This window comes from Cavia porcellus, unplaced genomic scaffold, assembly GCF_034190915.1.
Source record: "Cavia porcellus strain 051 isolate PalLab524CR breed Dunkin Hartley unplaced genomic scaffold, mCavPor4.1 scaffold_25, whole genome shotgun sequence".
Taxonomy (NCBI): Eukaryota; Metazoa; Chordata; class Mammalia; order Rodentia; family Caviidae; genus Cavia; species Cavia porcellus.
The window spans coordinates 31,950,096-31,973,229 of NW_026947508.1; the positions used below are offsets into that span (position 1 = coordinate 31,950,096).

General features: G+C 51.5%; 1 protein-coding gene across 5 annotated transcripts; it reads right to left on the bottom strand.

Annotated features, from left to right (window-relative positions):
* Positions 1 to 6,085: 6,085 nt before the first annotated feature.
* Positions 6,086 to 21,396, bottom strand: Heyl (hes related family bHLH transcription factor with YRPW motif like). 5 transcript variants are annotated; one of them, XM_003462268.5, is made up of 5 exons: positions 21,239 to 21,396; positions 14,882 to 14,948; positions 13,707 to 13,790; positions 12,616 to 12,697; positions 6,086 to 8,073 (listed from the first exon to the last, which is right to left on the bottom strand). In XM_003462268.5, exons 1-5 carry the CDS (start codon positions 21,316 to 21,318, stop codon positions 7,400 to 7,402), a joined length of 987 nt encoding a protein of 328 aa, XP_003462316.1. In that variant the 5' UTR covers positions 21,319 to 21,396; the 3' UTR covers positions 6,086 to 7,399. The 5 variants fall into 5 exon arrangements, with proteins under 5 accessions (XP_003462316.1, XP_063092225.1, XP_012997964.1 ...); XM_063236155.1 differs by having other exon boundaries at positions 14,882 to 14,944; positions 21,239 to 21,381; XM_013142510.3 differs by lacking the exon at positions 21,239 to 21,396 and adding an exon at positions 21,029 to 21,220.
* Positions 21,397 to 23,134: the final 1,738 nt, after the last annotated feature.

Consider the following 23,134-nt stretch of genomic DNA (forward strand, 5'->3'; position numbering starts at 1 on the left):
TGGCAATCTTCCTGCCTCAGCCTCCCCAGTGCTGGGCTTACAGGTGTGTGCCACCACCCTTGGCAAAGCATAATTTTTTTACTCTCATTTTTCCCTTGAAAAGCCTGAGGTTTAAAGAAGGTGAGAAGCTTGTCCTGCCAGGCTTGGTAGTGTACACCTGAAATCCCAGCATTGGTGAGGCTGAGGTAGGAGGATTGTTACAAGTTCAAGGCCATATGGGGCTACATAGTGAATTCAAAGTCATCCTGAACTACATAGCAAGACCTTATCTAAAAACAAAACAAAACAGTCTAGACCATGTATTCTAGTAGGTAACGGATCAGAAATTTTAATCCAGTCTGATTCTGGTACAAACACATTTTTTCTATCTTTTTCCTATTATGAATTCTCAGGCTTTTTTATTTTGTTTTGTTTTGTTTGTCCTGCCTCAGCTTCCTGAATGCTGGGATAACATGTGAGCACCACCATGCCTGGATCATTCCTTCGTCTTGTTTTGTTTTGTTCCTGGAGTAAGATAGAATTTTATTTTTATTTTTTATTGGTACCTTTTAAATACATGTAATGATCACATTCACCATAATAAATTTGCACTTCTACATGATATTTCTTCTGTTTTTCCTGTTTGCTTCCCCTCTATTTGATCCTTCTTCCTTACTTTATTTACAAAAGCTCTGATTCCATATTTTTCATTTATTCTTTTTTTAAATTCATAAGCCAGTACAGCAGCCGAGCACGGTGGCACATGCCCTAAGCTCAGCACTTCAGAGGATGAGACAAGAGGATCACTCTGAGTTTGAGGTCAGTCAGGGCTTGTGGGTTTAAGGCTGATCTAGGCTACTATGGAGACTCAGGTTAAACAAAAAATCTCCCAAAAACAAACAAAAAAGAAAGAAAGAAAAAAAAACTCAGAGCAGGGTTGCTAAGAATTTTTCTTCCTTTTTTTCAGACCAGTCTCGCTGTGCCGTTCAGGCTGGCCTTGAGTTCATTTTGTAGCCTCAGCTGGTCTTGAACTAACAATGATCCCCCTGTCACAGCCTTCTGAGTGCCGGGGGTACAGGCATGTGCCGTCATGCTGGCACTAAGAATTTGTTTCCTGGAGTCAGATCTTCTGGGCTAAAATTCTGGCTCCAGCCAGCTATGATGATGCACATATATAACATCAGTACTCAGGAGGCTGAGGCAGAAGGACCATCATGAGTTCAAGATCAGCCTGAACTGCACAGGGAGACCCTGTCTCAAAAACAAAACAAAACAAACAAAATCAAGCCATCATGTGCACAAGCAGTGTTTACTACTCATTAATTAATGACATGTGATACATTCCTACTGTGTATTATCACTGTATTGGATACCAGCACTAGGTGCCAGGAATAACAACGGCCCAGAGAAATCCCAGCCTCCGGCGATGTTCCAGGGGGAGAGCAGCAGCACCCCATCAGACCAACGCAGTGTGTGGCGTGGTATGAGCATGCAGACGGCCAAAGGAGAGGGTGGAAGGGCACAGGAGGCTGAGGCTGGAGGATCCCTGCCTTCCAAATGGCGTTGTTGGAGAAGGCTGCCCTGTGAGACCTCGATCAAAACTCCAGGAAGAGTAGGGCAGGGATCTACACCCATAACCCTAGCACTTCAGAGGCTGAGGCAGGAAGGCCACATGTTTGAGAACAGCCTGGGCTACATAGTAGGACAGTGTCTCAGAAACAACCCAAAGGAGATGTGGGTGACAGCCATGTGGATCTGTGAGCTGCGTGGATTTCTGGGAACAGAGCCTGTGGGTGGGGAGAGGGCCAAGCCCCTGAGAGGAGACTGTGCCCCCTTTAAGAGGAGGCAAAAAGATGGGGCTGGGAAGGAAGCACAGGATGGGCCAGGTCTGAGAGTTGGGGTAGAGGCAAGGATGGGGTGGGGTTGGGATACCCAGAAGGCTCTGCCTTCACACAGCCTGGGGAGCAGTCATTGGAGGGATCTGAGCCAGTGGGTGGCCTCAGCTGCTGCTCTGTGTTCAAAGGCCCTGGGGCCGGCATGAGGAGACAGATGGTGGAGTGGGGGAATAGGGAACCCAGGAGGAGGCAGAGCACAGGCAGAGTGGGTGTGTGAGGGGCAGAGACTCCAGTATCTGCTGCAGGCAGAATGGGTGAGATTTGCCAGCAGAGGAGATGTGGGCCAGGTGAGAATGAGGGACATCAGAGGCAACGCCAGGGTTTTTGCCCTTGACCAACTGATGTACTGCCTCACTCTTTCCTGAGGCCGAGAAGACAGGAAGACCTGTGAGCCTGGGAGGGCAGCAGGCATGGCTGTGTCCCTTTGGGACGCCTCTGGGACACTGGCTATTGATACCCAGGTCCGGATATCAGGATTCGTGGATGCATCACTTTTGGCAGCTGTGAGCAGGCCCTCACCTCCGGCCACACAGGGAGGCCGATAGGCTCCTCCCTCAGTGTCCCAAGCACTGGGCTGTGTCTTAGGGAGCCCGCTGCAGCCTCTTTTCCAGCCACCCTGAGCTTCCCAGTGCCTGCGGCAGTGTAGGTGACACCCATAACTCTGGTCACTGTACTGAGCCAGAAACTCTGGCCCACAGGCTTGGAGATGCCCAAGTCTGTACCTATTAACAGTCTGGTGTGAAAGCTAAACAGACCTCCTTTCTCACCAGTTAGTCCCGAGAAGCCAAGGGTTTTATGTCCTACGCCAACCTGATTAGTAAGGTTTGATCTGGACAAGGCTGTTGCAGTAACAAGTGTGTAGATATGGGGTACACTCAGGAGGCTGAGGCAGGATGGAGGCAGGATGATTGCTGCAAGTTCAGGGCCAGTCTGAACTCCATAGATCCTGTCTCCAAAAACAAAACAAAGCGGCTTATTTTTATGTTTGGACCAGCTGATTTCTCCTGTCTGCTTTCCCCAGAAAGAAGGGAAGGAAACTAAGGTCTCGAGTTTTGCACAAAGCCATAACACTCCGTGTCTCCTAAATCGTATGTTCCAAGCCCCCTGGGCTTAGCTTCATGTGTTTGTTAGCTTTGTGTCCCTGAAATGAACGACCTACCCAAGCTACTTAGGAAGAAGTGCTGGTTTACTTCACATTTTGAAGGTTTGAGGCCCAAGATCTAGAAGTGGCAGGGGCGGGGGTGTTGATTTGGCCTCTGGCGAGGACGGGGATGGTGTGAAATATGGCAGGAGTGTAGGAGGAGCCCTCAGAAGGAGCCTGGCACAGTCCCCTCCAGCGACTCCCACTCCCCGGTCCAAGTTGAAGATGCCATCACCTCCCGACAGAACCACCCTGTGGACCAAGTCTTCCATCACGAGGGAGCCCTGGGAAGGGGGAGACAAATCAAACTAAAACCTTTGCAGCACAGCAGGTTTTATCAGTCACCTACTATGTGCAAGGGACGAGGAGAGGAGCCAGGAGACAGAGATGCCCTTGTGGAAACTGTGTCTCAGAAAGCATCAGTCTTTGTAGGCTCCTAAACTGGAATTCATCTACTGAATAGAAATCCACCTGCCTAGGAACAAAATCCTGTCTTCTCATTACACCTCCTAATGAGATTCCTGAGCTCTGCCCAGATCAGTAAAATCTTAATTTTTGAGGCCAGTGCAGTAGTGTGTGTATCTGTTTTGAGATAGGATCTCACTATGCAGTTCAGGCTGGTCTTGAACTCACTGTGTAGCCAGCCTGACCTAGAACTTGCAGCAATCCTCCTGCCTCAGCTTCCCCAGCGCTAGGATAACAAGGTGTGTGCTGCCAGCCCAGCTGGGCCGTGGTCCTGCCTGAAAGCATCTGGATGTTTCCAGTGAACAGATAAAGCGCAATACACATATTACTGCTGCCCAGCCACCCCCACGTCCCTGAGCATGAGTTTCTTAAGGCCCGAGCTTAGCACTCACAGGAAACAACCTTTTGGGCTGAAACCTGGGATGTGTGGCGCAGCACCCTTGAGATGTTCACAGTTTGCATCCAGCCTCCTCCCATGAATAACACAAATGGGGAAGGCTGACTACATCACACCACCGGGCACTGCAATACCTGGGCTTTTGTGGGTGTCATGTCACTTGCTTCACACCTGAAGGACAGCAAGCCTTGGGTCAGTTTTCTCATCTGTGGAAGGGGAGCATCCCAATAAAGCCCCATGGCACCATCTGATACAGCTACTGCTCAATCAGCAGCAGTCATTACTGCAGCCTCCCATTTTACAGATGTGAAAGTTGAAGTTCGAGGTGATTAAGGAGCTTGCTCAAGGCCACAGCTCAGGAACAAGTACTTGGTAATGCAGTGTGACTTCAGTGCTCAGACTCACTACTGAGGGCCTTCTTCACGCCCCTCTCCCTGCTGGTGCTTCTCAGGGCGACAGTGTCCTTGTCACCTCCACCTATACTAGGCCTGGATCTGGATTTGCTGGATCTGCCGGGAGCTGAACCCACCCAGGCCAAGCCAAGCTAAACCAAGGTGGACTCGCTTGTGCCTCCTTGGGCCACTCTGAGAGAACATCCAGTCCCTTGGCCCTGGCTGCCTCTTTGTTCTCCAACTTCCTCCTCCTGGAAGGGTTTGCAGCACCCACAATGTGAGCTCAGAAGGCGTCTCACCTCTTCAGTTTATTTATTCCACAAAGACGCACTGGACACTGATGCTGAGCCTGGCGCTATGATTGGTGCTGGGTACAGAGTGGATAGAGGAGAAGAGTGGTCCTCGGCCTCGAAGAGCTGGCCCTCTAGGGGGTGGGAGCAGCTGGCCAAGGTGCAAACACACAAGTAGGAGCAGCATGGCAAACTCCCCGAGACCTGGAGGGAACCACTGAGGACTTTCAAGACTATTCAAATACAGTGGTCAGGGAAGGAATCTAAAGAGGAAGCACTGGAAGCCAAGGCCTCGGGGTTCGGAGATGGGAGCCATGGACAGGACCGGGAGAGAGTTCTGCAAAGGGAGCGGCATATTCCCAGGAGCCAGGTTGGAACGCTGAGGAACTAAGGGCAAGGGGGTGGGCCAGGGGGCAGAAGGGGCAGTGCAAGTTTGGGCCTGGAGGGAAATGAGGCTTGAAGGCGGGCTGGGAACTAAAGAGGAGAAGCTTGGATTTTATCTCTAAGATGACAGGGTAACAGAGGAAGATGTGATATGATGTGATCCGCATGCTTCAGCTTCTCTGTGGGGGCAAAGAACCGACTGACTAAGAGGTGAAGCTCGAGCTGGCAGAGGCTGCCACAGTGGTCTGGGGGAGAACAGATGTGACCAGGTCACCATGATGGCTGTGGACCTGCATGTGGATGGACTCCCAAGACTTTTAAGTAGAATTTACTGGGGGTTTCCAGAACTAAGTCTTTATTGACTGCAACACTGTGGGGTGGGAGAGTCAGGGTACCAGGAAGGTTTGAGAACTGGAGAAACACAGACCCCAAGTCCCCATCTGTGGGGATGAACACACAGTCACCTTTCAGAAGTTCTCAGCAGAACCAACCTGAGACCAACCAAATGCTGAAAGTGCCGGACCATTTTCCAACTCTGTTCAATGGTGTCTGCAGCCAGTCGAGTACCCACAGCATAGAACTGTATTTCCCACAGCCTTGCTGGGCTCTCAGGCTAGGTCACTAACGTGAAGGATTGCAGGGCATTGTGGGTTTCTGGGAACAGCTGGGCCTCAGGGAGGAGGAGGAGGAGAGGGAGGACCAGGATGGGGAGGACTCAGATGTCCTCTCCTTCATGAAAAAAGGGAGTCTAGTTCTGCCTCCTGTCATTCCCTGTCCCCTCTCAGCTCCTGGAAGCCTGCATGATTGTGCTGTCCTCTCGCCCCTCAGGTGCAGCCCCTGCCAGAATCCCCTCTCCACATCTAGTCCTTCTTGCCTTGCTGTCGCCCAGCTCAGATGGGTCAGCAAACTGACCAAGCTGGCTGTCCTCACTAAGAAATGAAAGGTATACTTACCTTTTTATGTCCCTTCCTGAGCAACCTGCTTTTGAAAAGAGCTCTCTGGATCACTCCAATAACCTCTGCCCTTGGCCTCACTTCCCTGAAAGGGCCTTTTGGCCCAGGGCTTTTGCAAACTCTACTTTTGTGCTGTAGCCTCTGAGGAAGGCGGGTCCCCTCAAAGGACAGAAGTCCAAGAGTCTTGGATCAGAGACATGGAAAGTATTTAATAACCAGTGTGGCATGAGCACTAATGAGTGGTCAGCTGGGGAACCCCAAAGCCTAGGGCTTGAAACCTAGGTAAGCCAGATGGTGGTGGTCCTGGGAAAATGTCCAGTGCCCGGGGCACTCAGAGGCACTGGGTGGGAGGCAGGGGGAGGTTTTTCCGAGTACAGAAATGTTTCTGCACTATGTCAACTAATGTGGCAACCCTGAATGTCTCTCCAGTCTCTGCTGTTCCACTGGGCATGGACACCAGGCCCTTTGTTCTTCCATTAGAGGAGAATGGCCTAAGGCAGAGCTGTGGAATGAAACGGCCTCTGAGCAGAGCCAGGGTGCAGCCTCTGGGTGAACAGGATCTCAGGCCCTTGACCCTCTGTGTGACCTTGAAGGGCCAGCCGCCTTCGATTCTTCTTCCTCCTGCCCCTCCTCGCAGTTATTTTTGTCCAGCTTGAACAGCCGTTGGCCGTGGCAACAGTCTAGACTCTGCAAGCTGACGCGAAGCAGACAGCTCAGGCATCTGGTGCTGAACCCCAAGAGGATGCCCACAGGGGCCGTGGTGCTCGCACTGTGCACCCCATGGGGCAGGACCACACGCAGAGAGGACAGTGACTGCCAGAGGCAGGGATTGGGGTATTCGCTTGCTCATGCTGGCTTCTGCAAGGCAGTGCTGTCACAAATGGCCTGGCGGTCATGAAGGTACCTTGTCACAGAGCTCTGTGAAACCTTCCAGCCTTCCTGGGGAAGCCGGCTGTGGGCAGGGGTCTGCTGGCCTGCAGGAGGGTGCACATCCTCACCAGCAGGAGAGCAGCAGCAGGTCCTGCTGGGCCCCCAGCACCCAGGCTTTGGCTGCAGCGGAGAATGGGTCTGTCCTGTGCCTCGCCATGATGGGGTGGCCAAAGACAGGTGGGAGGGGGCAGGCAGGATGCCCAAGAAACTCACTGGTGGCCCTTCTCAGTTACTGTCTCCAGGACAGGAGGCGATCTGGCATCCTTTTACACTAAAGCTTTTGCCCCGGATCTAAGATCACACATCCTGGGTGGAAGAGAGGTCTGGGCATGGCTCTCAGGGGCTCATGAGGCCCATGACTCATCGCTCAGGTGAGAAATGAGACCAAACATCTGGAATCAGAACCACTCTAGGGGAGAGGAGCCAGGGGGACAACTGGGTCAGCATAGAGGAGGAGGAAGGGACCTCTGATGGGTGAAGACCCTTTATGGAGGCCCCTGTCTGTAGAGCAAAAGCAAAAAAGACAGTGACAATTTTTAGAGTTTCCTTGCTCCTGCGGATGCGAGGGGTAGCTCAGAAGGCACCAATTTCAGTGATTTCAGAGGCCCAGGAGCGGCAGAGCACAGCTCCCGAAGGTCTCCCGGCTGGCACTGCAGAGGATGCACTGGAGACTGGCACAGCCGCGTTAGCTGGGCTCCCCACAGCACTGGGGTCTGCAGGGGAGGAAGACCGCAGGAGGGGAAGGAGGTGGCTGCTCCTGGCAGCCCTGCTGCTGGGGGCCACATGGAGGGGGGCCACTGGCCTTTCAAGGGGCCGGTCCCTGAGGATGGAAGGGGCTCCCCGACTGGGCAGCAGACTCCTTCGTGTGGGCAGGATAGAGCCAGAAGCTCTGCGCATGGGTGCGGTTCTGAGGGCTGGGATGGGGTAAGCAAGAGGGGAGGCACTGGGGACCACCGGGCTGGGCACTCTCCCCAGAATGGCGAGCTGATGGCTCAGGGTTGGCAGCCCCGGGCAGCTATGGAAGAAGGACCAGGGCCACGCAGGCAAGACCAGGGGGCTGGTGGGTATGGGCGAAGGCTCCATCTCAGCTGCGTAGCTGTTCAGGTGGGAGAGAAGACGAATCCGGACAGGGTCTGCACGGCTGCTGGGTCCTTCCAGGACCCCCAGGTACCTGATGACTTCCGTGAGGCATTCCCGAAAACCAATGCTCCGGAAGTCAACTGCGAGGGCTCGGGCATCCAAGAATCCTGCAAAGCGAGGCATTATGAGGGGATGCTGAGCTGGGAGAAGCCTAGGGCTTGGGCCAGATGGTCTGCACTTTGGACTTGCCCCTCCCACTCACTCAGTGACCTTGTCTGTGTCCCTGCACCTCTCTGAGGCTCAGTCTTCCCATGCGTAAAATAGGAATAAAAATTCCTACCTGGGATAGAGGATAGTAAATTATGAGAATCAAATGAGTTCACTGACTATGAACTTGGAACTATACAAAATGTATGGTTTTCATCAGAATGCGCAATCCATGCAAAGAACAAACTTGATGGCCAAGACAACTTCATTCAGTAGACACTGACTGGGGCGAACAGGCCGTGCATGTGCAGGTGTAGAGTAAACCCCGCCTGCCAATGGGAGCAGCCTTGGGTAGGGGAGGCAGTAACAGTGGCCACGAGAGCTTGGAAGCCCCTTGGAGACAGCAGGGCTGGGTAGCAGCGAAGCATGAGGCCTCTGGAAACTAGGTTCAAATCCTTACAACTTAACCACAGGCTGACAGTGGGCAAGTCTCTGCATCTCTGTACACCTCTGTTTACTTGGCTATGGAATGGGGAGATGACAGTACACACTGGGCAGAGCTGTGAAGGTGAAATGAAGCAGTGCATAGAAAATGCTCCGTGAGCAAAGAGAAAGTCATTGCTTCTATTATTGCCAAGCCCTTCTTTGCACCTGATTTTCCTCCTGGTTCCAAAACCAGCCTGGGATGCAAGACTGCTCCCTGGTCCTCGGCTGCTGCCACCTGGCCAGCAACCCCTCTTTGGTTTGGTATCAACGAGGGACCAAGTGGCCATTACACAGGCACTGACACTCACTGCCTCTACACACCTGCTCCTGCTTGGACTGTTTCTGGGCAAACAGGCCCAGGCCGCACGGAGGCAGCAGAAACTGGTCCCTGGTTCAAGGCTGAGGTCTCCCAGGGGACAGCTATATTTGGAGTCAGGCCAACTTTCAGATGAGACCTGGCTTGCTGCATACTTAGCTGTGCTAGTGTGCATAAATCCCTTTACCTTTCAGTGTTTGGTACTCATTTTATTTTTGTAATGGGGATTTAACCCGGGGCTTTTGCATGGAGCTGTATCCTCACACCTACCCCTTCTTTTGAGACAGGGTCTTGCTATGTCATTCAGGGTGGCCTTGAACTCCCTATATAGCCCAGGCTGGTTTTGAACTCATAATTCTCCTGCCTCAGCCTTCCAAGGGCTTGGGTTACAGGTATATGCTACCACACTTGACTTTTATTTTTTATTTTGAGAAAGGGTCTGGTTAAATTAGTAACTTGCCCAGGCTGGTCTAAAATTATTTATCCTCCTGCCTCAGCCTACCAGAGTGCTAGGATTATAGCTGTGTGCTACCATACCCTGCCTAATGCTCCATTTAAACACTTGCTAAGTATTTACTAACAACTTCATTACATTATTTAATTTAATTCTCAAAAAACTCCTTTCCTATTCCTATTTTATTTAATTAATTTATTTTTGGCTTTTTGAGACAGGATCTCATTATGCAGCTCAGGGTAGCCTTGAACTTGGCAGTGATCCGCCTGCCTCAGCCTCCCAAGCACTGGGGCTACAGGTGTGTGGTACCATGCCCAGCTATTCCCATTTTAGAATGAGACAGCTGAGGAACAGATTTTAAATCATTTGTCTAAGGTCATAAAGCCAATGAAAGGGAAAACTGTACAAGAAGAATTGTTCTTTTTAAAACTTTGTTCTCCTGAAACTGTTTAGCTCTGTACCTGCTTCATGGCTTTGTAATTACTTTCCTGATCCCTGTAACCACCAGGGCGTAACCAAACATACAAAATGCCAAGCATTGTGCCAAGCTTCACGGGCCGATGATCATTAATCTACCCTTGGAGCTGATGGTCCCACCCTGCCAGCTAATCAGAAGAACTGCCAGGCTGTTCTGTGCCTCCATTGCATCTCCTCTGTCCCTCCACCTATGCATTATATAAAAGCCCTAAACTACTAGAGATCGGGCCTGATACCTTGGGAATGATCCTGATCAGCGCCTGTTGACATACATTAATCTGCCTCCAAATCCTGGGTATCTTTCAGTATTTCTGCTTGCGATTGCATTGGTATAGCCGGGACTTGAATCCACACTCTGTGCTCTTCTTAGCGGCAATTTCTTATCCTCCTACCACTCTCGAGCCAGATAACAGTAATGAGAACGATCTCACTTCCAAGTTCTCATGGGAGTCAAAGGATGTAACATAAACAGAAGCATTTTGAAAGCTGTAAAATGCTGCCCATACATTAATCACTGCTTTCAATACGGTAAGCATGAATGCCATTTCAAATATGGCTCCTCTGGATGCTTAGACATCAGCTACAGATACACTCCTTCTGAGGAGGGTCTCATAAGAGTGAGCTACACCAAGGTTCTCAGGAAGGCTTGACACACTGTCGATGCCTAAACTCAAAGCCAGACCTACTGCCTTAGCTTGGGGTGGGAGGGGTTGATGGCCACAGTTGTGCCTGCCCCCAGTGACACGGCTGCATGCTAAGGCTTGAGAAACACCAGGTTAGGCCTCTCAAAATACAACTGTCTTTTTCTGTGATAGAACATTGTTTTGGGGACTTATAAGGGTGGATCAAAACTACAGTGAAGCTGCCAAACATGGTGGCACTCATCTGTAATCCCAGTTCTCAGGAGGCTGAAGCAGGAGGATTCCTGTGAGTTTGAGGTTAGCCTGTATTACCCAGCAAGACCTTGTCACAAAACAAAAACAAAAACTGTGAAGTTGAATTTTTGTTTTGTTTTATTTTGAGGTAGGGTCTTGCTATGCAGTGCATGCTGGCCTTGAGCTCATATGTAGCCCAGGTTGGTCCCAAACACATGGTGATCCGCCTGTCTCAGCCTTCTGAGTGCTGGGATTATAGGTGTGTACCACCTTGCCCAGTTTGAAATTGAAATTTTAAAAATTTATTATAGTAAACAACATATTGCCATTAATCTCCCTCAAAATACTGCCCCTTGCTTCAAACCCACTCATTCCATCATTCTTGCCACTTTCTGAGTTAGTTGTAGAAGTCTTTCGTGTTTTTACAAGGTGTGATAAAAAAAATACAGGCAACGCTGCTGTCATGTGCCATCCAATGGAAAGGCAGGCACATAAAAAATCACAGTGCGTCTTTATCCACCTACCTCACTAACCAGATCTGGTACTGTGTGACTTCAGGCTCTCCAGCAGTCAAATGATCATGAAAGCCAAACGTTTTGAAACATTTCAGGACACTGCGACAGTCACAGCAGCACAATTAAAAATACTTACAAAAAAAGACTTCCAGAGCTGCTTCAGAAAGTGGCAAGTGCGAGGTGTGGTGACCCATGCCTGTGATCCCAGCAATCGGAAGGCTGAGGCAGAGGACCGAAGCAAGTTCAAGGTCAGCTCAGGCTAAGCAGCGAGTTCAAGGCCAGCCTGAACTATATAGAGGGACCCTGTCCCCCACCCTCCAAAAAGCAGTCTACCTTCGTGGCCATGGTCTGTGGAACTTTCAAGATTCCCCAACTATAAAATCATCAAACACACAGAGAAGCTTCATGACATTTTCCATTTGTCTGGAAGTCTTTTCTAAACCCACAATTCCATGATTTTGTTGAAATTTTTATTTATTTTAATTAAAAAAAACTTTGAGATAGGGTCTTGCAATGTGATGTAGGCTGGCTTTGAACTTGCTTATGTAGCCCAGGCTGGCCTTAAACTCATAGCGCTCCTCCAGTCTCAGCCTCCAGAGTGCTGGGATTACCAACATGTGCCACCACACACAGTCACAAGTCCATGATTTGAATGTAAAGGACTAGCTTAAAATAATGGACTGATGCCTGGTGTGCTGACACATGCCTGTAATCCCAGCATGGGATTGTGATTGGGAGGGTGTAATTGGGAGGGTGAAGTAGGAGGATCACTGTGAGTTTGAGACCAGCCTGGGCTACACAGCGAACTCAAGGCCAGCCTGGACTATACAGCGAGACTCTCAAAAAACAAAAACCAACAAAGGGAATGAGTGACATTGTGTTTCACTACAGTCCTGACCCCTGCCGTGAGCATGACATGCCTCCTAGCTCTGCCCTGGACACAGTAGCACAGGGGTCTAGGCCAATGGATAGAGACACCAAAGAAATGTCAGCGGCTTAACATCTTAGGCAGGTCCTGCCTTGGGCCTCTCGAGGACACGGGCTGGGACGACAGTGAGAATGAGCTCGTTCAGGCTATTTCTTATAAGGCCCTGGGGTAGCTCACGGAACAGTCTGTCACACGTAAGTAAGCCTGAGACTGGGATGAGTTGGGCAGAGGAAGGGTTGGGGCCAGGGCCACACTCCAAGTACAGAGAGAGAGCGGCTGAAATCAGAGAGTTTGGCAAACTTTCACACCTGGACCTGCTTCTGCTCTTCTGGAGACTGTGAGCTCCCACAGAGCAGGGACCGCATCAGCCTCGCTCACCTGTGGATCCCGGAGGCCCAGCCTTCAAGATGCTTTTGTAAAAATGATTCCCCAAAGTGAGGAATATCCATACCTGTCCCTCCAGTGGCGTGGAGCATTTTCAAGTGATCCACTGTCATCTGCAAGACCTCAGCTTTCTCCAGCTTGGACGAGCCCTGTGGGAACAGAGGCAGAGTGTCCATAGCTACAGCTCACCTCGCCGCCTGTGGGCACACGCCGAGCCATCTGGATTCCTGCCTTCCTCCCGCACGTGCAGATCAGCCCAGCTGTCCGCTGCACTGCCCCCTCAGCCACTCCTATTTTCCTTCTGGCTTGCCTCTTCCTCTTCCTTCAAAACACTGCTGCCCAGTGAGTGCTGGGCCCCCCTCTTCTTGCTCTGTGTGTTCTCCCCAAGTGTTCTGTCTATGTCCGTGGTTTCATCCTCCAGCACCCACTTGCCTCCCGGACCAGCTTCCCTGGTAATCCAACTCCATCCTCAGCCTGTCCTGAGACCTAGTTCATCTCGGCCCTGAAGCACATGCTATTTCTATGTCTTTCTCAGGAAATGTTTCCTAGACCTTCAGGACTACCTGGCTTCCCAGAGCCACACTTCCTCAGAGCCACACTTTTCAAGCAAGTCCCTTGAGGGTGGACAACAGGTCTAGTCCATGGCTGATCCTATGACAAAGACCCCGGAGGTAGAATCACTGAGGCTGGCTAATTCAATCAATTGACTCCTCAGTGTGGTCTCCACACCCCAACATATTCAATGATAGAGCGCCCATTCCCTGAGCAGCCTGTCCCATTGTCAAATATTTCTGGAAACATCAGGGGACATGCACACAGTCCTGTGCTCCAATGATGCTCTGCTACTTACTAGCTGTCTGATTTAGTACCATGTGTAGTACTTCTGTCTCTGTGTTTCATTTTCCTTTCCTGAAAGGGGCAGAATCTCTATACTTCAGGACCATATTTAGGATTCAGCTCAAATAGACACACGTCAGACGCAAAGCCACCACACCTGAGACACCTAAGTATGAATTTCCATTCCCCTTGTCCCCGACCAGGGACAGATGCTCATAAATGTTCAGGGCACCTCAGCAGCCACTGCCGTCAGTAGAGAGGCCACAAGAAACGAGCCGTATCTATCATCCACTCAAGACTCTCTGGCACAGTCGGCAATACCTGTTTCTCAAAGGCAGTGGGCACCAAGTGCCGAAGTTCAGAAAGGCTGCTGTTGATACGGTCTCGGCGCCGTTTCTCTATGATCTGGAAAACAACGACAGAAAGTTACACAAGGTACTCCGTCCTTTCCCAGCGTGCCCTGCTGGACACCAACTTGCATTTTCCCACATTATATTTTCTCAAGAGGGAAGTAAATCTGTTCTTACTTAAGGGAAAAAGAAATTGAGGCTCAGAGAAGGATAAGTAATGTGCTCAAGTCACACAGCAAAAAAGTGCAGAACTAGAAGAAGCACTTGGATCTCTTGTCTTGGACTGTAAGGATGATATTCAAAATACCCAGCCACTGGTACTGCAGGGTACCACTCAATCAGAATGGAGAGACCAGCCACAGCACCCGCATGTGCCTTGGGGACCCCCGCTGGTCCAGCTGCGGGTCTGAGGTCCTAGGTGTGGCTCTCTCTGCTGTAGAGGCTTCATTCACACCACCTGCCCCCTCCCACCCTGGCAGCAGAAGGTGGGAGGCGATGTCTGCCCAAGGCTGATGGCAAGCACACAGCAGTGCCGTGCGCTCTTCTAAGTGCTGGGCCTCTGGACTTACAGTGCGCTAGGGGGAAAGAGGAGGCTGGATAAAAGGCACAGTAGCGGTCAACTGGGTGTGACGGAACTGGGTAATTCCAGCATTCTGGGAAGCTGAGGCAGGAGGATCGAAAGTTTGAGCCCGGTTTGGGCAATTTAGTGACTTAAAGAGAACCTGTTTCAAAATAAAAAATAAAAAATGGCTGGGGATGTAGCTAATATGAAGGCGCTAGGTTCAATCCCCAGTACAACTCAAAAAGAAAAAAAGATGGAGAGCAGCAGGCAGTGAGCCTCTTTCCGTCTTCCTCCCCTTCCTTAGACAAAAGGAAAGTTCTGGATCAGAGAGGAGACAGAAGGAGAGGGGGGCTGGAACAACGTAATAAATAAGGCAGTTGCGAGCTGGGTGTTACTCAGAGCGTTGCATTGATTCATTTCAGTTTGGGGCAGGTTTGGTTTTTACTCCAGTCACACCAAGGAGGAATCAAGCCTCGGACTGGTTAAGTGATTTGCCCTGTCCTCCACACAGTCATTTGAACCTAATCAGATAGGCAGTTTGGGGCGATGCTTCGGACCAGGCCCCGGGGGACTCAGACACTCACCCCTCTGCGTTTCTTCCTGGCTTGCATCTGCGAAGGGCTGGGAGTGGACAGCGGCCTGGCCATCTGGCTGGAGAGGAAGGGAAAGGCTGGTTTCTCAGAGCTGAGAGCCACATCCCTGGACTAGACTGACCTGGGAGGCCGGGTTGTGGGAGGCACCATCCATCCCTGCAGCCCCACAGGCTCCGGGGACTGCGCCCCAAGGCGGGCACAGGAGGGGTGCCTGCTCCCACCTTCCCCCCGGACCCTTCCTCCGAAGGCTACATCCTTCTATCGCCCCAGCCTCCCTCCCCAGCCTCACGGCTCTCCGGGGTCCCCTCTGGGCTGGGACCTGACCTGCTCGCCTGGCCCCTGCCCCTCGCTGCGGCTGTGTCCGTCCGTCGGGCCGGGCGGGCGACGCGAACCGCTGCGGCCCTCGGCTTCTGCAACCCGATCCGGGGGGCGGGCGGAGGAGGGCACGGGCCAGGCCAGGCCGGGAGGCTTGGGTTTCACAGGGAGCCGCCAGGAAGGAGCGTGGAAAGAGCAGATGCCGCAGCTTCCCACGGGCCGGCGCGCCGCCCTCTCCCTCTCCCTCTCCCTCCACCCGGCAGCCTGCAGCTGCTGCCTCCTCCCACGCGGCGCGGCGGGGGCGCGGGGGCGCATCTGGGTCACAGGCCCCTCTCGCACGCTCTGGGACCTGCTCCTGCCTCTTAGAAGGTCCAGCTGAAACCTTGGCCTCCCTCCCACCTCTGCAGGAGCACCCACCCAGGAGTCCCCACACGGAGAAGAGGCTCAGCCTGGGGTTTCCGGCCCAGATTTTGACCAAATAATCTGCAGCTCCACTGCTGGCCCCTTCAAGGGGTACTTGTAGAGGCTCACCAGGCAGCACTAAGGCACTCTTCTTGGGCCCAGCCCTTCTTGGGTACCCTTCTTGGGGCTCAGCCTTTGGGAAACCCTGTTTATCCCCAGGGACCCGGCCCTCCCCGTGCTGAGCTCCAGCACTGGACAACATGCCTCCCATGCCATTTTGGGTGCCAAAGGGCATGCATCTAAACAGGAGCTCATGAGCTTGCCTTTAGCCCCACACCAGCTCCTAGATGCTTGGGATTCCCTGCCTCAGGGAAGGAGACCCCAATGTCCAGTCCTGCAAAACAGATCCCTGGCACTGTTTTTGATTTTTCTTGTCCTCACCCTCATGGCATCAAAACTTGGGCGTGTGTAAAATACTTCTCATGTCTGTGCTTTTTACGTCCATGAGTCCTCTCTAGACCATACTTCTGTCATCTCTCACCTAGCAGATTGCAACAGCCTCTTGCTGGGTCCCTCCGCAGGCCACAGTCACTTAAATTCAAACCCAGTCTTGTCATTCTTTAAACTCCTCAGTGGCTTCCCAGTGTGTCTGGGTCACCATCTTTCTGGTGGGCCAGCTGGCCCATCACCTTTCAGACTCAAGGCTGTGCTGCTCTAACCTTCGAGTGTATCACCTCCTTCCTGCCGTTCCACATACTGCTTCCCTGCAGATGTCAAACGGAATGTCCCCTCCACTGGAAGCCTTTTCAGACATCTATCTTCCTAGAAGATGTCCCCTGCTCAAGACTCTCCTAGCAGGGCTGGGGATTTAGCTCAGCGGCATAAGCACCTGCCTTGCAAGCAGGTGGTTGTGAGTTCGATCCTTGGTACTGATAAAAATGAAAAAGACAAAAAAAAAAAAAAAAAAAAAGAGGATTCTTCTAGCCTTCTGCATTCACTACATTTATATCAGTTTGTTATTTTGTACTCAAATGATTATTTGATTAGTGAACATCTCTCCAGCAGATGCACAGGCCCCATGAGGCCATGGGACATGTTCATTTCATTCACCATCGTAGTTTCAGTCCTCAGCAAGTGCTTGGGGCATGGTAGAGCCATGGCAGAGCATCTTCCTGCAGCTCTTGCCTTTAGCATCACTGAACACAGATGTAAGCACTAAAAAAAAAAAAAAAAAAAAATCCACATCCTAGATCTCGGAGGAAAGGGGACACCTGTGGCTCAGTGGGAGGGTCCCAGCCTATTGAAATATCTTCTTTGTGTCCAAGGTTGGATCCTTTTCATCAACATCTCAAAGACAGAAGGTTGTAGGAGAGACCAGATTGCATTTGTTGGTTCCTACTGCTGTGCTCTGTCTTGGTCTGGCCACATCTGGAAAAGGCTATCTTCAATCCAAACATCTGGGCAAGCAAAGCTGGCAAAAACCTGGGAAAGTTCCTGGGAGGCAAGGCCCCGCGCATTAGGTCCAGAGCGCAAACAGCCAGATCCTGAGATCCGTAGGGCATCTTGTTTACAAAGCTCCACTGGTTTACTGGGGACAAGCCCCAAGAGCTAAGGCACATGAAGAAACACAGCCTTTGTTTCCCACTGCTGGATAAAGGTCCTCTCGGGGTGTTGGGTTATCCGTGTGAACGTCACTGCCTTCAGCCTGATCCCTCCCCAGGGACCATCTGTCAGACGCACCCACTTCAGGGCAAGGCAGCTCTGCGCTCCCTTCTTCAGCCTTCTGGTCAGTTTTTTTCAGCAGCAGCATCTACGTCTTTCTTATATCTCACAGGCGACTCTCACTTGGTAATTTTCTTAGCACCACTACATGTGTGTCTCACTTCTGAGATTTATAAGGGCCCATTTCACAGATGAGGGTTCCCTGCCTCGGGGAGCTAACACAGCTTGCTTGGCCCAGGCAGCTACTAAGAAGCAAAGCCAGCACGGGAATCCATGGCTTCTGGTTCCCAATTGAGCATTGTTTCCCCTCCTAAATCCTACTTCCTGCCTGTCTGAATAGTCCTCCAGTCCCCTTCTCATCTCCTAACCAGAGCTCAGTCCAGCCTGCGACCTGGCCCTGACCATGGGAGGAGAGGTGGAGCTTCTCCCTGAACAGTCTGAGATAAAGCAGATTTCCATGGATCCGAAAGGATATAGTGACCACTAAGACCTGCTCCATTGGCCTCTGTCAGGGCCCCAGCCAGAATTTCAGGGCAGTCTCTGGGGGGTGACATAGTTTTCTAGTGGTCTGGCTGCCAATCCTGAATACCCGCAGTGCTGACTCCACCTGGGAACTTCCCCATGGGACCCTGGTCGATTATCTCACCCATTTGGCATCAACCAAAGGTGGAACCTAAATGTTCCAATTGAACAGATCTCAAAGGTCACGAAGCCCATTTGTCAAATGAGAACATTCATAGATGAGATGGGACGTCCCTCAGGCTAAATGAGAGGAGACCCCAGAGTAGAACCAGAGCTACTGCCTTTTATGCAGTGGTCCTGCCAGTACACCCCAAATGCTTATGATCCCATCATACGTATCTCTTATCCAGTATTTTGTTTCCAATGGCACTTCGATATTTCTCATTCATTGCATATGGGCCTGAAAGGAATTATTTGGACCATTTCATTTTTAGGAAAAAATAATCATTTTATAGATGGGTGACAAACACAAAGAGTTAAGAATGTGCTCAGTTGGCCAGGTGTGGTGGTGCATGCCTATTATCCTAGCACTTGGAAGGCTGAGGTAGGAGGATCACCCTAAGTTTGAGGCCAGCCTGGGCTGCATAGTGAACTCAAGCCTGAACGACCTAGCAAGACCCTGTCTCAAAAAAAAAAAAAAAAAAAGAAAAAGAAAAGAAAAGAAAAGAAAAAGAACGTGCCCAGTAAGTCCAGTCTTCAGACTTCCTCAGACCACCTGATCCTCCCACCCACACACACTCACAACTCCTTAGAAAACAGCATGTATTAGAAATTACTTTGGGCCAAGAGAAAGAGTTATATGCTTCATGGAGATAAAACATCAAAATCTCACCCTAGGAGGCAGATGTTTACATCCCCATCTTGTAGGAAAGGACACTGAGGCCCGGAAAGAGATAAAAATGGTGGAGAGAGCCAAACTCACATCTGACATCAAAGGTAACCACGTGCCTTAAATCATATGGGAAACACCCAGACCCTGATCCAGAGTCTGGCATGTGACAGGTGCTCACCAGGGTCAGGATTATGGTTTGCACATGAGTAAAGGAGAGGTTGTACTGTGTTTGGACCCAACATGTATCGGGGGCCAGGTTGAGACAGGAGCTTTGTGGGCATTTCTCACAGATGGGGCAGGATGCGAGCACCAAGCAGACGTCCCTAGTGACAAGGGAACACGGCCCGCTCCTGCCCTCATGTCTCCGGGTGTGGGGCACTTGCACAGTGCCTCTGACCCCACAGCAGCTGGCTGCCCCCACCCTGTGGCCCTTGCTACTGTCATGTGTCTTTCTTTGTACATAAAGCTCTTCTTCCCTGGGAGATCCCTGAGGGCAGAGGCTGAGCAGGATACATCTGGGTCCCGATGCCAGCTCAGGGTCTGGGCCACAGCAGGCGTCCTTCAGCAGCCCCTGAATTGAAGCATTTATGTCTGCAGGGGGAGGGCCCTTTCAGGAGAGCCACAAAGAGGCATCTATAAGGCAGCCTCTGCCAGATGTCCAGCTGCTTGCCCTCCTCTGAGGAGTCTGCTCTTCTAAGAACAGTCTCCAAAAATGGACTCTGGCTTAAAATGGCAAAATGCTGCAGAAGAAAAAAAACTGTCCACTTTTTTTCTAGCAGTGACACCTTCAACAAACCCTCGCTGCCGTATCCAAATACGGTAGTATTTACCTCTTCCCATTTAGGTGCACTCACAGCCCGATCTGGCTCTCTCCTGCAGTCTTTGTGTGACCTGAGAGTCACTTCCCAGGCTGCAAACTGGCGAAGGACAGAAACCAGCTCTGATTGACTTAGTTCTCTGGTATTGATTTTGTGCCTTTGATCCAGGAAGGCCAGATGACATTGAACTCCATACCACCACACGGTGCTGCGCCCTGCTAATAGCACAGGCTCAGAGACTTGTTTTTCTCAATGGCAGTTTCTGCTAAACAATTTTTTAAAAGGTTTATCTCTCACCAGGCATGGTGATGCATGCCTGTAATCCCAACACTTGGGAGGCTGAGGCAGCAGAATCTCTGCAAGTTGAGGCCAGCCTCGGCTACATAGTGAGTTCAATCCCTGCCTCCTGAATTACACAGCACATGGTAAGACCTTGTCTCGGAAAAAAAAAGAAAAAAAGATTTATCTGATGATAGGACATTATATTATGTATCCCAAAACAAGGTACAAGATGTAAGAGGAATACCTATTGTCCTATTACCTATGATAAGCTACAAATAACTGGTAGTTGGTGACATTTTATTTGGAATTTATTTATATAGTGCTGAGCATCAAAACCAGGGCCCTGTGCAAGCCCTACCACTGAACTACATACCCAGAGAAGATCTGTGATTGAGCCGGGATCACCTGATCTCCTTCCAATTTTGTTCTAGAGAGCTGGATTTGAATGAGGAAAGAGAAATGAGACAGTTTTCCCCTTCCCACACCCACCCTCTCACATTTTACTGATATGGAGGCTCAGACTCAGAGAATCCAACGGCTCTAGGCTACATGGTGGTAGCGCTCTTGTCTAGTATGTGTGGGCTCTGGGTTCCATCCTCGGCACCAGAAGGAAGAGGAGGAGGAAGAAATAAGGAAAGAAGGAAGGAAGGCTGGCTACATGGGGTGTGGTGACACAGACTGGGCTGGAATCCACACCTGCAGACAGGCTCCCAGTCAGTCCCTGCCACTCTTAAAGCATTTGCTAAGCTTTCATTGGATTTCCCTAATGTTATTAGGAAATCACTTCTATTGTTTATACCCATTTGGCAGATAAGGAAACTTAGCATTCACAGAGCCCGAGTTGGGAACTGTACGAGTTCAGTTTGTTGGACAGGTTTGAAGGAAGAAAGAATATTTATCAAGAGCTGAAGAACACTGGCAACAAAGTTGTTTTAGAAGACAAAGCACTGGAATTGGAGTCTAGGCCCTTACAAGTCTGTATTGACTTCAATACCCAAACCCTACTTCCAGAGTCCAATTTGCTCAAAAGAGGAGAGGTTTCCTTTCCTGTTAAGTTTTTTGTTAACTACATGTAAACTGCACCTGAACTAGGGTGCATTAGGGAAAGTGGCGTATGCCACCAACAATCTATAGGGGTTACCTAAGGTCTTCAGGAAAACTCACCAGTGTCCTTTAAGGGGGAGGGCGGCAACAGAAAGACCAACACCAACTTACCATCAGACCTTGGAGCTGAACAAACCTTACCTTCAGCTCAACATCCAGATCCTACACCGGCGAGAGCACCCAGGAATCGCCCGGGATCGTGCACCGCGACATGCTGCACACGTCCCCACACACCCTTCCGCGGGCACCTGCGAGCTGTCGAGCACCCGCCCCTTCGGAGGGCCAGGTGGAACGCAGAGGTCTGCGTCCTGGCTCAGGAACCGGTCGAGGCGCGCCCCGCCCTGGCCTCACCTCAGGTCGCCCTCGGTGCCCAAGTCGATGGGTCCGTCGGACTCGCCATCGGAGCCGCCGTGCTCCCTGGGCCGCTTCATGGCCAGCGCAGGTTGCCGAGGTCTCGGTCGGTCGGTGTTCGGCGCTCCGTCTCCCTGCCACGCCCCGCCTCGGCCCCGCCCCGGGGCGCCCACGTCGCCCTTTCCCAGGGCCCTTCCTGCGCCACCGCCCCCGGCGCCCCGGCGCCCCCTCGCCCCCGCGGTGACGCGCCACCGAGCCGTGGGAAGGCCTCGGGCGGTCACCGCCCCCACCGACCGCTGGGAGGTCCGGCTCTGCCAGGGCCGCCGCAAGCTGGGTGGCCTTGGGCAGGTGCCCTGGGAGGTCCCACGGGGAGGCAGGGGTGTCTCGATCTGTCCCCGGTGCGCCCAGGGCGCTGCCGGCGGGTGGAGCGCGACGCCCTGGCTTCCCCAGGGGCCGCTGGGTGCCTTCCTGCCTCCCGGGGTTCTGGGCCTTGCAGACAGTTTGGTTTGGCAAGGTTGGTGGGGTGGCTGTGACCTGCTCCACAAGAATTCCTCAGCAGCTCCTTCCTTAGGAGCCTAAAGTAAATGGAACGTGTGTGTATGTGTGTGTGTGTGTGTGTGTGTGTGTGTGTGTGTGTGTGTGTGTGTTTGAACATCACAGAGCGCTCAGACCTGTGAAAGGCTGTGGTCAAATCTAAAACAGACGCTTGGGCTGTGCCCTCACCAGCAGAGAAGTTTGGGCTCTGGCCAAGGTCCTTGAGGGCCCGACTTGCTGGTCCTGGTTGCCGGTGCGTCCTTGGGAATCAGGTCCCAGTTCACATGAGACAGAACTGTCCTGGAGGGCTGAGATTGCACCCGGGAGAGGGCTCCTTCCAGAGGCTGCAGAGCTGGGGGAGGGTGAGGAAAAGGAAGGAACTCTCTTTTTCTAGCCCCTCCACTTTGACAGCAGACCAAGCTGTGCACTCACTGGAGGGTTCAGCCACCCTGCCCTTCTGGAAAGGACTCCAGGAGACAATCAGCTGCCTTCCTCATCGTAGGTCAGTATCCCAGAGAAGCCCATAGCGCAGAAGGAAACTGAATGGAGTGTCTCAGAAAGTGGACTTCGTGGGTAGGGAGGGGGAGATGAACAGCGGATACCAGAGAAGTGTTTGCCCTTTATCTCGCCCACCAGGCGAGCACCGAAGGATGCTTCCCTTTCATGTGGGAGAGAGGGACATGTGGGAGTGAGGACAACTTTCACCCATAGCAAGAACTGCTTGGGGACGCTTGATTACCTGGTGGAAAGGAACATGCCTGTGCTTCCTGCCTATTATGGTTTGTGTCAGGTGGCTCCCCCAAAGCCTCATGCAGTCGTCGAAGCAGCTGACTCCAGCTTTTTTGATTGGTTCATTATCTAGCACTGGGATGGGTGGTATGAGTGTTATACCCGCCCAGGGGTACAACATACCTGCACAGTTTCTGGTGGTTTTTTTTTTTTTTTTTTTTTTACCATTTGCGGTTGTCATTTGTGGCTGCCAAGCACTGCTGTCCCTTAGCTACACCACCCTGCCTTGGAGCCAGCTGAGTACAGACTGAAATGTTCAAAAACTGTAAGTTAAATAAACCTTTTCTTCCCTAATTTTGGATGTCAAATATTTTTCCTCAGCAACAAGAGAAAAGTAATCAGGGCAGTACCACATGGACCCACACGTGGCAAGGTACGCAAACACACACAGGCCTAACCTGCAGAAACACACTGGTACACAACAGGTGTGAGAAGTTCCCATCAGAAGGCACTGCTGATCACCCCAGCTACAGCTATGAATGCTTCTCCCAAATGCCCTTGGCATTCTGTGATCTCTGTGTGCGCAGACTGGTGCAGTAGAGTCCTCCATCAGGACAGCAAGTGTACACTCTA

What these genes read in the sequence shown, in the direction of transcription:
- Heyl (XM_005000111.4), bottom strand. Translation starts at nt 15,520, where the DNA reads ATGCGCCCCCGCGCCCCCGCCGCGCCGCGTGGGAGGAGGCAGCAGCTG. An exon ending in CCAGGAAGAAACGCAGAGGG is followed by an intron (nt 13,791 to 14,881) that starts GTGAGTGTCTGA and finishes GTTGTTTTCCAG; the next exon opens with ATCATAGAGAAACGGCGCCG. An exon ending in CCACTGCCTTTGAGAAACAG is followed by an intron (nt 12,698 to 13,706) that starts GTATTGCCGACT and finishes CTGTTCCCACAG; the next exon opens with GGCTCGTCCAAGCTGGAGAA.